The sequence below is a fragment of the Eurypyga helias genome, unplaced genomic scaffold, assembly GCF_000690775.1.
Source record: "Eurypyga helias isolate BGI_N326 unplaced genomic scaffold, ASM69077v1 scaffold1087, whole genome shotgun sequence".
In the NCBI taxonomy this organism is placed as follows: domain Eukaryota; kingdom Metazoa; phylum Chordata; class Aves; order Eurypygiformes; family Eurypygidae; genus Eurypyga; species Eurypyga helias.
Window position 1 is genome coordinate 122,523 of NW_010262097.1, and position 14,606 is coordinate 137,128.

The 14,606-nt window shown below is 36.7% G+C and overlaps 1 protein-coding gene across 1 annotated transcript in view; it reads right to left on the minus strand.

The window, feature by feature from the left end:
- Nucleotides 1-5,924, minus strand: part of LRP2 (low density lipoprotein receptor-related protein 2) — a 100,703-nt gene extending 94,779 nt beyond the window's left edge. Inside the window, exons 1-3 of the mRNA XM_010155571.1 lie at nt 5,912-5,924; nt 4,641-4,748; nt 2,328-2,450 (exon numbers count right to left, since the gene is read on the minus strand). Of these exons, the coding sequence (XP_010153873.1) occupies nt 2,328-2,450; nt 4,641-4,748; nt 5,912-5,924 (244 nt within the window). The remainder of the gene's footprint in view (nt 1-2,327; nt 2,451-4,640; nt 4,749-5,911) is intronic.
- Nucleotides 5,925-14,606: the final 8,682 nt, after the last annotated feature.

A 14,606-nucleotide genomic window follows, 5' to 3' on the forward strand; every position in this document is an offset into this window, starting at 1 on the left:
TCCATCCTTCTCACAGCTATTAGCATAAGACTTTCTTCCCCTGTACCTGTGTGTATTCAAAGAGATTAAAGAACACTTGACAAGCACATGGCAGATAACACAGCTTCATGAGGCCTTCTGTACCCTGCAAGGTCACTGCTTTTCTCCAGTGAAGGAGTTGACCTCTAGGTTAAAAATCACCTCCCTATAATTGTTCTGCTTAAAAGATTAAATTACCAATTCTCACTGTTTTAAAGTTTTCTCCTTTGTTTTGTTTCCTGGGTCAAAATCTGTCAGTAACTAAGGTATTTGGTCAACTAGAATGCCACAATGTAAACACAGCAGAGCTGGAGGTAAGGCACTGCTTTCTAATACAGCCAGGCACTCAACAGTCAGAAATATTTTCATTTATAACTACTAGAGGATCAAGAATGATTATGTCTCTTCTCACAACAGCTGTGTCAGTAAAACGCAACCACATAAAACTGCAATTCCACTTTGACTCCGCTACAGCTAAACTAAACCCTCTGTTCTCCTTAGGCAAATCAATCGAATCTGTGAAGACACAGCTGAAGGCGAAACTGCTGCTAACTTTCCTCCAATCCACCACCTGCACGTTTGGTTCTTTCAAACTCACACTGCATCTCAACACCACCCCAGTCTAGGCACTGCTGCTTTACAGGGCCTTTCTATCCCTTCTACTGTCAGCAGTGCTCACAAAGTGAGACCAGCTACTTGGATACTCGTGTCACAAGATAAAACAAGAGCAAGACAGGAAAGTAAAACGAATTTTAATTCTGCATGTGCGACTTCCAGAGCTGACAGACACTTTTGTCAGGAAAAAAATGTTAACATTTCAAGTAAAAGCTCCTCCAGGATTCCCAGTCACAGAGATAAAAAGACCCTTTAGAAGAATAAGGACAAATACCAGGAGAAGGCTCAGCAGCAGCAGCCGCACAGTGCCACTGTACAGTTACTAACACTCATGATTAACCAGTACACAGAGAACAATGTTACAGTGACCCAGTTCAAAAGTCACCTCAGAACTGTTGCGCATTTTGTATGTACAGACTCCTCTGTTAAAACATAACCAGCACTTGATATAAAAGCACAAAACACAAGCCTGTGAGCAATACCCTTTCAAAACTCAAACCTGTGAACCTCCCAGGATCAGCCGGGTTAGTGCATAACTCCAGAGCCATTCAATTAAACAAAAAATTATCAAAAACTATACACAGAATCAAAAGGAAAATATATTTATCTTATCCTTACCTCTTAAAGTAATTTCTAATACTAAAAGTAGCAGGAAATTGGTTCTTTAGAACATTACAACACTTACTCTTCCTGTCTTATGCAATAATGCAGGGGATGTAGGTTGGTGCAATAATCATCTCAGTTCACTTCATCAATTCAGCACATACTTATCTGTTTGTAGCCCTTCAACTGCTTAGTGATGAAATTCGAAAATCAGAGTAACTTTTTTTTTTTTTTTACTGTCTGTATTCATCTTGCTATCAATACTGAAAAAAGAAAGAGCCTATGGCTATGGCAGTTAGGCTGCTAAATGTTCTAAATGTTTTCTTAGCTCTAAAATATACAGAGAACATTAAACACTTCAGTTCAAAACAAATTCAAAACATGATTAATCTACCCTTTAGGATATTAAAGTGAAATATTAATAGGAATTAATGTCCTAAATTTAAGCTGTTCAAATGATACTGAAAGACTACACTTTCACCTTCAATATCAGGACTTTTGTTATTCTTACTATCTGAATATGAGAAAGAACAGCTCTGATAATTTTAAATAATAATGCCATTAAATAGCATTACTTAAGATGATTCAAGAATCTTTAGCAACATTTACTTAACTGACTGATAATTCCTTCTCTTTATATAGATATAAATTTCAAAGTTTTCTAGAAAACTGAACTTTTTTTTTATAACTGAGATGACAGTGTGAATTTTGTTACACAATGAATAAAGCAGCTTTTCCTGTGACTAAGACAGTGTTTGGACATCAGAGTATTATGCATATTTCACCATTTTTGGAACTAATATGTTCTGTATCAACTATAAAACTAATATGCACTGCATATTTTTCTCCTTTTTCTCTCAATTAACCAAGAAATCTGAAAATTACTCAAGTTGAGACCTGGATATGTCCTTTTGGAGAGTTTTCTGCATTTGATGTATTTCACATTATTTCATTCTACAAACTACTTTAGAGGGACTCTTCTAGTAAAAGCTGTATTTACAGGAGCCTTGTTTCTGTATGTTGTCAATATGCTGCTATGTGAACTACTTTATTTGACAAAGCTGGTATAACATCAGAACTTAAATACTTACGACACTGTTGATGCTCATCTGAGCCATCTTCGCAGTCTTCCTCATCATCACAAACCCATGACTGTGGGATGCATTCGCCATCAGTCTGACACTGAAATTGATTTCCCTCACAGGTAGGTTGTACTAGTGTAGGCAATGAAAAAAAACTGTCATTTCTCAGACATCTGGGAAAGCACCTTAAAAAGAAGTTTTAAATAAGGGAGAAGATGACCTAATGTTCAAGTGTCAACTGACTAACTTCCGAACACATGAAGCATTTGGCAACCCTCCCAAAAAAAAAAAATAAAAATGGACAGAGCATGGAGGGGAAAGTGGGCCAGCAGAAGGCTACTCAAAGGCAAAATTTAGTTTAGTGAACTCCTGTGCCAGAATCTTCAGTTCCGTATTCCGTGCAGACACAGACTACTCTAGAAGTCAGAGCACACCCTCTGAACCCACCCTTTGGGTGAGCCTTTTTTTTTTTTTTTTTCCATTTATATATGGAGTCATGCTAGGTTCCTTAGTCTCACAGGGGTCTGTTCAATTGCTCTCACTCCACCTCGGGTGCTCTACCCTGATAGGAAGAAGGTCTTTCAAAGCAAGGTCATAACTCTGTGAATTCAGGAGGCAAAAGTGATGGTCAGGTCAAAACATTCTGAATGCTCTTGTCCCAGCTCCACTCTGGTTTTCAAACAGCCAAACAACAGACAGCCATTAGAGGGAAAGATCAAAATATATGCTGGAAACTGTTACAGCCTTCTCCATCTCGAGGTAATGCTCCTGGGAAGAATCATTAGCACAGCACAGCACAGTAGACAGGACTTGGGTATTAACCTTCTTTTTTCTCAGGATAAATTTTTTGCAGTACTGTGAAGTCAACTAGAAACACTTTGTGCTCATGGGATGATAGGCAAGCACAACTACCAATGTAAACAAAGCACCAAGGGAGAAAAGTATATTGCTTTGTAGAGTTAGAGTTGAAAAGTACAAACTTACAGCAGAGGTAAAGCAATTAAAGAGATAAAATCGATCACACACCACAGCCAACATACTTCATGCATATTTTTTTATTCCTGTTTTAAGAATCAAAGAATAGTCTTGGAGTATAATTTAAACCTTAGGTCAGTTTTAAACATTTTAAAAATATCTTCCTAGATGCTTAATGTGCCCTACTACCTATAGTAAATTAACATACTGCTTTAAAAAGCCCAATTAACTGAAAGAAAAAATTGAAAAGTTCAATTTTCACCTTCCTAATTCACTTCATGTATGAAAATAAGGACAACTCAACTTCATGCTTACACCTATGACCAATGTAGTAAGTGTCAGATTTAAGGGGCTTTTGGTATCTTCCAAAGTCAGCAGGGATTTTACCCACTTCTTGTTCAAAGCCCAACTGCTTATTTCCAGTTGCAGTTCAGAACTTAGCTGAAATAATCTATAGGACATCACAATTTTGTTTTGCCAGTTTAAGGCATTCTTCATCCAGAACTGCATTGGTTTTTGCAGCTAACTAAAGTGATAAGCGACAATCAGACTGCCAAGCTGTGTGAACGACCTCCAGTTATTACACGGGTCAAGCAGCAAAGAAGCAATCCAGTGTGAAAAGAACCAACATAAATTTGTCTCTCCCGTCACATGGTAAAAATTGGCCTAACCTACCAGTGGGCTGATAACTGCACCAGTCCACAAGACCTCAAAGAACACTAGAACCAAGAATGTAAAATGCAGGCAAGTTCCTAAAAACCAACTGTGGAGAGAATTTCTTCATTTTCTCAACATTTTAACATTCAGCTCGAGAGGATCTTTGTGCCTGGGTATTACAGCCCATCTGAATGCAATTGCTGTCCCTGAGCTGCTGGCACTAAGGATAACATGATAAACTCAAGACACCTAATCAAGAATCTACTTAGGTGCAGTAGGTACAGCTTGTGGTCTAGGGCCTGAAAGACTCATAGATTTGGAGCTCACATGACACTGCTGGTAGCTGTACGTACCTCCAGTATTGAGGATTACTACAATAATAGATTATAATACATTTCTACATCTACTTAGAACATTAGTCATCCAATGAAATAGCATTATAGGACACTCAGATTTTTAAGAGAAGGCTAAGTCAAGTTAGAAGTTGAGCACTACTTTACTTTCTGACTACCAAAGCCAATGGACTCAAGAAATATGGCTCTTAAGCATATTATTCCTTCAGTAATCTCAAGACAAACAGTTTTCTCCCCCTCCAATAATTCATTCTCGTACCACAGGTACAGCTGAGCACAATGGGATCTCAGTATTTCTTATATTACAAAAAAGTTGCTCTATAGTTGTTTCACTTACAACAACCAGCTTCGTCTGTATCATCTGAGCAGTCTCTAGCTCCATCACACCTCCAATCTGCAGGAATACAGCGACCATTTCCACAGCGAAACTGCCCCCGCTCACATCCTGTGGTAAAGCAAAGCAAGGAGGAAGTTAGCAGTTTAGCAGTACCAGCACATAAAACCAGACAATGGAGCGCATTCCTGACACACAGCTGTAATGCATCCATCACCTTACAGCTTGGAGAGAAAATAATATTACCATAATACAAAAATATAAATAAGTATATATAGAAAAAGAGAGATCTCTACACACCCAGTCAACCAAAAAAGGAATTATCTTTAAATCTTATGGGATATTTCCCAAATAAATTGCTATACAATTCCCCTAATTTTAATATCTGTATATTATATGAGGGGAAGAAAAAAAAGTAAAAATAACCCAAACAAGTCTCAGAGAAGCACCTACAGTACAGAAACCTATTTAGCAGGAATATAGCAATTTTAAATTCACAAACAGTATAAACTTAAATAAAGGTAGGCCATAACTGTCCACATTATTTCTAAGAGCTAAACATGCTAAACATTAGTCCTCCCCAGAGTCTCTGAGGAGTCAAAAAAAAAAAAAAATCACGCCCTTAGCTGCTGAGGAAATCTTGTTTTAGTAGTAACTGCTTGAAAGTCTAGAAAGACCTCAGTTTTGTTTCGTATTTTAATAATATTTAAAATCTTTCCTCTTAAGTACAGGAAAGCATGCCTTCACAGTCAACATTCAACTAGCAAATAATTATAAAAGAAATTAAGCTTTCAGACATTTATGGTTGATCAAAAGCTATCCGGCTGTCATCCCCTCCTGCTTGACCTAATAAGGATTAAGACCCAATAAAGCATCATTCATTCCCAGGTGTAAATGCAGCTGGATCAGGCCTTTATTAGGGTCAACTAATGAAATCTCCAGTCCCGTAGGAAAGAGAAAATGCACTGTTTATGGCCTTTCGTTGTGACTATAGCCTCATAAAAAGGGAGTGAACAGTTTTATAGGTCCCCAAAACAATGAGCTATAACGTAATTAGGTTCAACACAGCTCTGTTTCATGTTAACCTGTTGTCAGCACCTCAGAGAAGGGAACGCTGAAAAACTGTGATGTAGTAGCAAAGCCCAACTCTGAAGAAAAAAAATCCTGTTTCCTGATTTAATTAATAGCCATTTGATAAAACTACATCTTCCAATTATTCCAAGTGATTTGTCCACAGAAGATAACCTCAGCAGAGATAAAGCACAACCACCTACTTTTTGAATCCATGATGACATAAATAACACACTGCCCTAACTTTCATGTAAAACCAGGCATATCAACACTGTCACATAAACACAGTTAAGTGATGTTATTCCTAAGGGATATAGGCAAGCTACTTTATGCAAGGAATGTTCAAATCTGATTGTCTGGTAGTGACATCCTGATTTATAATGTATCCTGCAAATGGTCAAAAATTTCACTTGGATAAATGGTGGTACGGAGTGGTACAGGAGTATGTTCACCCAAATACCTTCTATAGACTAATGCGTGATGGTGGTTGGTGGTGCAGGTCTGGGGTTGGTGGTGCAGGTCTCTTATCAACTACCTTTAAAACACAACAACCTCCCTTGCAAAAATGCCCTGAAGGAATGTACAAGTTCACTCTGGAATCCCAGACCCTCTTGCTGAATTTTGCCCTACAAAGCAACATTTCCATATGAGATTAGCAGTTAAAGCTCTAATAAACACAACATATAAACCAGCATTTACCAATTGGATTTACTAGGCAGAGCAGATATTAAATCTGTTTGTATATTTAGTATATTATTGCTATTCAAAATCACTGAAATATTTATAGCTACTTAATTAGTAAGTTGCAATACAGAATTACATCTGCAGGATTAGAATTTCTGATGCTACAGATGCTTACAAACAAGCAGTATGAGCAACTTGTACATTATTCCTAAATAGAACGTTGTGCTTTTTCGGCTACTTACAACACTTAATTTATTTTGCCTTTCTGGTAGTAAGTTACTACAGTTAAACATACCCTTATAGTGATAAAAATGGGATAACACACCAACTTTTTAGAAAGCATTATAAACATAGCAGCCTTTGTGCAGCATGAGAAATGGCAACTGAATCTTAACAGAAAACCTGCAAATCACACAGTTCCCTTCCATTCCGTAATACTTTGCAGAATTATAATTTAAGTTGCTCACACCTACACACAGTAAGCACTGTATCAATGTCGGTTTATACATTTCTCCAACAGACCTGTTATAATTCATTTAATTATGGCAGTAGGCTTTTCAAATGTTATCTTCCATGCTTACTTACAACTGAAGGCAAAAAGCCCTGAAACACCTATGAAAAATATGAAAGACTGATACTTCACTTATCACTGTTTTACGTTACCTTTAGAACAAAGAAAAGTGCATAGCAGGTAATAATGTTAATTGATTAAAAAGACAATCTTTGAAAGAATTAAAAGTGATTTGCCATATCAAAGACACTTCTCACTAAGGTTCTAAAAAGCTTGCGTTTCAAATGCAAACAAAAACAATTCTAACTTTGCTAAAGGAGAAAGTAATCAGGAGAAAAATGCACAATTACACTGCTACAAATACGCAGGAGAAATATCGAGAATGAAAGAAAAAATAACCATGTCAGCAATAACCAGGTTTGTTACTATAGACAACTACAGAAACCATTTTCTCAAAAACTAACTGTACATATTCTGCTAAAAACAAGTACTGGAAACTCAGGAGATCTGAAGAACTGTGAGTTAGTTAATATGAATATAGTTTTACATTTTAAACAGTATTAGATAAAAATGTTCCGGGCATTACTCACACTGACTAGTAATGATCCAGAGAGGAAGCATATGGAGCCCAAAAAGACTATTTCCGTCGGTATACACTATGCAATGTGAGCCTGCAGCACCTGGGTGTCAGCAAGAGTGGGGACTGGCAGGAGCTTTCTTATTGCCATTATCTGAAGCCTCCATTCAGTGAAAGATTAGTCATTAGTAATTTTATGGAAGGTTTTCAATATGAGATTTTTTTTTAATAGCAAAGCACCTCATGAATCAGTCAGACATTGCCAAAAATTAATACTAATGAGCTACTTCCCATAGAAATTCTGATTTATGCTGAGAGATGCTGATAAAACCAGGCACCTCTTTCAGGCAAAGAGAATCCTGTTAGCAGGATTCCTAGAGGAAATAACCACCGATTTTAAAAACAAGCAGTAAAACAATTAGTCTTCACTGTCACGCTTAAAGGTTGCTAATAGAAAAGAACTTAGGTGGCTTTTGAAAGTTCAAGATTCAGTAATGACAGAATTTCTGGTGTTGTTCTACTTGTACTATAATTCAGTTTTATTCTTCTGACTGTGATTAAAGCACTACTAAAATACGGACTAAAAAAACCATGGCAGACCTTATGAATCACACCAGAAGATGTTTAAAGAAGAGTATTTGTGAGCAGTAACAAAAATAATGTTGAAAGATAAGATCTGTCCCAGCTGCTCAATGTTCAGGAAAACACCAAGGAAAAAAAAAAGATATAGTATAGTACTGAAAAATTCAAATCAAAGATCAGAAGCTTCACTGAAATAGAAATAGCCCAAAGCACTACTTCTAAACTTCTTGCTATACTTACTACCTTTGGGCTTTATGCTAACTTTCTCACTACATTTTCCATGGTCCTCTGTGTCTGGAATTCTCTTAAACACCCACTCCAGAGTCTCTTATAAGAGTCAGTTTGCTCAGGTTAGAACAAGAAGGGCAGTATTACTGGCTCTGGGTAAACTACTCACATAAAGATTATGCCAAGTAGTCATTCTCCACTGGAAATAAAAGTGATTTTGTTAGAACAAAGACTGCAAAAAAATACTAACCAAATGAAATCAATTTTTGATAAATTAAAAGAAAAAAAAAAAAGCCCTCTCTTACCAAAGGAAATAATGCAGTACAAGCACTATTCCATACAATTTACCTTATGTTCTGCAAGACAAGTTTTGCCTGCACAGGAATGAAGTATCCTATGCTAAACCACTGCCCAAGACAAGCCCCACTGCCACTACTGGATGGCAGTCAACCTTCACACCACTAATGAACGTTTCTCAATGTCACATTAAGTCATATGGAACTCCAGCAGAAGAGAGAGAGGTTAATAGCTTCAGGCATTTCACAGCACAATGGTTTAACCCATAGGGCTACAGTCTTCAGCAGAAAAAACACCCTCTCAACCTCCTCTGTGCCTCCTTTGTCCTGGTGTTTGGGTAGAAATATTCAGAAGAAGAATTAAAGCTTAAATTCAATTCTCTTGTATTAAAACCAGAATGTTATGTACAATTTATAATGGAAATCAATACTGCCTCACTCTCTGCCAACATTTGCATTAGTTTAGATTTGTTTCAGTTCCTCTCTGAAGAGCTCTAGTCTTTTCTAATCCTTTTCATACATCTTCTACCTGCCCATTCAACCTCAAAGTCCTCATACTTGTAACTTTGACTAAATTCTTCTGAATTACATTTGTCATCCACAAATTAAAGGCACCACATAGGCCAAAACCCTTTGCTTGTTCCGTCTTCCTCATGCTCACAATCCCTTTGAAAATTCCTAACACCTCTTTAACTGTTAAGCTTAAATAGACGTAATGAAGAAAGTATTAAGACCAGGGCATATTGTTCGACTCTCCAACTGTCCACTCAGAAATGAAACTTATACTGCTGCAATTATTTTACACTTCTGGAATCATCTCTCTCAACAGATATTTCGCATTTCAAAGAATAATGTTCTTCAAGGCAGTATTTTTTCAAATGAATAGTTCCACGTCTAATACATCTGCAGTTTTTAAACTAATTAGTGCAAACAAACTGTATATTGCAAGACTCTTCCACGTAAATTTTAGAAAAAGAAAAGTGACTAGCTCTTTTTTCCTCCTTCTGCCTTCCAACAAAGAGCACTCTTTAATCCCCTTCAGCCCCCAAACAGAACAGCCCACTCCAGTGGCCTTGCAGGTAGAAGAATCCTGGAGAATCACCTTCCATACACTTTGATGTCAGATTTCACCTAGCTTAATTACATGTCAAACAGCCTGAGGTTTTGGAATGCTCAAGGGAGGGGAAGCTGAACCTCTGGAAATTCCACCTCTGTTCCCCTGCACTAATGAAGAAAGAAGTAAAATCCATAGGTCAGGAAAAACCTTTGCTTATTTTTGTAAAATGCCCTGCAATACTGAAAAGTAGCATTCTGCTAGCAATTGCAACAGTCAAATAAACAAAGATTATTCAAAATATAAAAAACAATAGAGTCTGATAAAATTATGCTAAGTTTCACATACCTTGAGAAAATATTTAAAACTTCAGTCTTTCCACATTCTGCAAACTGTTATGTTTAACAAACTATTCAGAATAAAAAAAAACTATAAAAGAGCTTTTACATGCATTACAGAAAGCAGCACAGATTTATCTTCAGTCTTCAAGACCTTGCAACACAGAACATCTTTTGTACCTACACATCTCCAAACTACATTGTATTAGAGAAATAATTTTGACAATATCAACAAAAAGACAGTAGAAATGTGAGTCTGCACCCACTTCACATGACTGCAAGATTTCTATACACAGATTGAGATTGATAGGTGGACAGGGGACTAGTCAAGGGACAACCTGAAGCAGAACAGCAGCAGTGCCACAGAGACAGTTACAATGTTAATAGGGAAATACAGGATTTCTATTACTGAATTATCATCCAATTTCATATTATTGGTGAGATTATTATCAGTAAAATAGCATACAGACTCAGTAGTTGATCAAGGACTCTGTGCCTTGCGCTGTACACTCAACAAGAAGGAGGGTCATACCCTAGGCGGTTTGCAGTGTTAAGATGACAGGCACTTGAACTCACCTGGGTGCCCCAGTGTCAACAAGCAAAGGCCAAACGGTGGTGCTCTTCCCTTCACCAACACCTATTGCTGTTCTACTGTTTTGCCACCAGTGCTACAGGAAGCCACAGTACACGAAAGGCACGCTCAGATGTGCTGGCATATTTATTAGAGAAGAAACAAGGCACATGCACCCTGATCCTTCCTATGGACGGGCCTCAGACCTTCTACCAGTCCGTGCTGGAAGGATTCCTAGCCAGTGACTCCATCTCCAACTCTGGAGTTAAACACTCGGGAGTGTTGAACAGTGACCAATGCACTACTATTCACAAGAATGGTCTACTCCAGTTTTGAATCCACTTATTCTTCTGAACGCCAACAACATCATGTGATGCAGGTGCAGAAATACTTTGTTTATTTAATTTGCATGTTTTATTATGCACTCCCAAGGCAAAGATGCAGACATTTTAGAAAAACTTCTGGTACACAAATCATACAGATTATTTTCAGATTATTTTACAGGGAAAGGGGTGGGGGGGTAGGGTGTGGAGCAATGTGTAAATGACAAAAGACTGAACTTGAAGCAACAGAACTGGTTCTCCGCTGACAGTAACTAGACTAAAAGATTTGATTCTCAAGTGCCAGTTGCACAGCTTCCTCAAAAAATCAGCAGAAATCCATTGACGCCAACAATAAAACAGTTTTTGCTCCATCAAACAGCAAAAATTTATACTGCTATCCATTCTCCTTAAAAATACACTCACATGTAAAACTTTATATATCATTAGATTAGAACTGATATCAGGATGGTGAGAGGAAAGAAAACAGAAGGAACTTACTGATTTTGCTCACTTGTTTCTTTTTGTAAGCCTACCTGGATATGTAGAGTCTATTTCCACCTCAGATGAATGAGCCAAATATTCCATACTCACAGGAGAGGAAATCACTAAACTTGAGTTTAGTAGAATGATGGGAATCAGAAGCTGTAATAAATAGATCTTACCTGTCAGATTAGAGCCAACACCTACATTTTAAATTTTTACAGATTTCCATTCAAAAGCACCTTAAAATTCAAGCACAAAAGTGAAAATATGCTTTTTCAGGAGGGACTTAGAAATACCATGCTTCACTGCAGTAACAGCCAATTTTTATAGTTTTCCTTTCAAAACAACTTGTCAAGTAGTAAAAAAAAAAAAAAAAAAAGGCTGGAGACAACAAAATCTACATTATACTCTGTTTTGTGTCTGCATGCTCTTGCACAGACACTTGTCAACTAAAACCACTGCTAAAACTAAAGCATCACATCTCATTTTAATAATACTCACATGCAGAATCTTTTAAAAAAATACTTTAAATTAGTAATTTATGTTAAACTATTTGTTTTTAGTTAATACAGTTATAAAAGGACTATAGATTCATTTCTGCTAATGCCTCAACATAACTCCAAGAATTAAAGAAATTCAGGATTTTAATCTACTGAAACTAAGCAGGAAATTTTTCCTGCAAAGAAAAAAGGGTTCAAGTCTCCTGCAGACATCAAGTTCAAAGGAATGACACTGTAAATGCCTCCTAGCAACGTTAAAGATATTCATAATCCTCATCTTCTCCACCTTACTTTAGCTTTATTAATTGAAAAAGCAATGAATGCAAACAGCCTGACAAAAAAACCCATGGTTTAGAAATTACTTTTTATCAAATCTATTCAATTTTATTTTTTTTCAAGTACAAGCCTGAACAAATAATAAACAAAGAAAAAGCTCCTAATTTACCAATAAAACTCTCAGGAAAAAAAAGTTTTCATTTTTTTCCCTAAAGTTCTGTTATTCAGAACAAAATAACTATGGTTTCTATACTCACTTTAAAAACAGCCATTCTGAAGAATATATATACAATATTTTAAAATTATTCACAATTATACTAAATGTAAACAATAAACTTTTTAAATTTAAAATCATGATGGTTTATTTATCATATATGCTCACAAACAGCACATATCCATATTATATATCTTTACCATCATACAGTACTGTAAGAAAACTAATCAAAATTCAGTTCTTTTTACAATCTTGCTTCAACCCGCACACTTCTTAAAAAGCAACAAATAAACTTACAATCATGTTAGTCTCACAAGAAGACAGGAATAAGAAAGAATCCTTTTAAGCAAGGGCTAATTCTAATAGACAGGAGGCAATACTCCTTTCTACTGATAAAGTAAGTATTCCTAATATTGAACAGACCAGATTCCTCCTTACGTTTATGTCACTGTCTAATTTCTCGTACTTCAGTGAGAACTCTGAGAATCAGCCATTATTTTTTGTTGGACACTTTCTTTAACCACAACTGTATATAAAGTATTTTGCAAAGTGAGACTGGTAAAAACTACCTGTACTCCTTTCTTAGGGAATTTAGTGAAATTATTATCTGTATGGCCAAAGTCAAGAGAACCAGTATTTGCAATACTGAAAGATCAGCCTTCACAACACACTTCTATATTTCAGACCCATTACATGTGAAGAACACGTTCTGCAGTAAACTGGATAACCTCAGCCAGCTGTCCTGACATTAGGTGTCTTAATCCACAATCAATCGTGGTTGTGTTAGCTGGGTAAGCAAAGCAAGCACTGTGGATCTGTAGGGAAGCATAGTCATCTGAGGTCTCCTAAACCCCAGAAGCTTCTTTTTCACGAACGGCACATTAAATACGCAAAAATCTGTTCTAATTGACCAAATGACATAAAGAGGAAGAAGAACAAGCAAACACAGTAGAAATAACGACACCCAGAGTCACTCACAGAAGGAAGTATCCCAAGCGTTTTCATTAGAATGAACCTTGCTAATGGCCCCAGGGCTACTGTAGAGTAACAGTGAGAAGGAGAATATGCCCAAACCAGGAAAACCTTCAAGATTAAGAGGTATTTACAACCACACAGTGGGTGGAAAATGGAAAAGAGTGCTTAAACAACTTAGAATATCTACACTACACACCACTGAGAAATTCCAACAGATGCAGCAGCAGATGATAAAAGCACCTTCTCAGGAAGCTATTCTCATTTTGAGAGCTGTACTGCTTTTTAAATAAATGTTTCAACCAGTGTGCTGTTTGTTCTCAAAATTAGACCCCAGTCACTCTCTCCTGAAAGCCAGTGAGTCGGTGTAGCAGTAGGAATCAGTAAGAGCCTTCCAATCCAATTTGCAATAGGTAAATTGTGTAAATTTTTGTATTTCTGTTAGGTATTACTGCTAGATTTAAAATTGCTGTGCAACATCAACCACTTTGTCAAATCACAGACCTTACTGGAATATCATATCACAAGTTACGGAATGAAAAATGAACCTTGTCATGCAAAAAATAACCACTTTCTCTCACAGATAATAAACACAGTAAGCATATAAAGAGAAAGCTATTTCCCTCTTCCCACCACATAACCCCTATCTGTAACACAATTCTTCACTGCTTGAGTAGCATCATCGTAACTAGTGGGACTCCAGGTAAAAAATATTTTAAGCTGGCCCCAAAAGCTTCACAGGGTACTCATCATCATTTTGCACTTCAAAAACAGTAACTGTTACTTGTGGCAAACCAAACGTGAACATTTTCAGAAAAACAAAAAACCAAGGTGTCAGCACAGAATAGCTAGATCATACACTACACGCATCTATGTGTAGGCAGGCATCCTAATGCTACTTTCTAATGCCTAAGGAACCACATACATAGACACTCATCATGTTTCTCCCTCATTTTCAGCAGTGACTCAGGTTCAGCTAGCAACTAATAGCTGTGGCTGGTTACTCCTTACCAAGCTTCTTGAAAAGGAAATTCCATGTTCTAAGGCAGGCCTGAGTAAAGGAAGGATCACCCCAACTGAAACAACAATATTGCCCAAAACGCAACTTTATCTTAATTGACCTGAAAACAAAAAATAAGAATTAAATCATCCTTTGGCTATTTAATTTTTAAATGTGGTATATTTTCTTCATAGTTTTCAGTTTTTAAAAAAATCATTTTTAAGAATCCTTTCACCCAAACAGTAATGCTAATGAGTTTGTCAAATTAGAAGACAAAGTCTTTGAATTC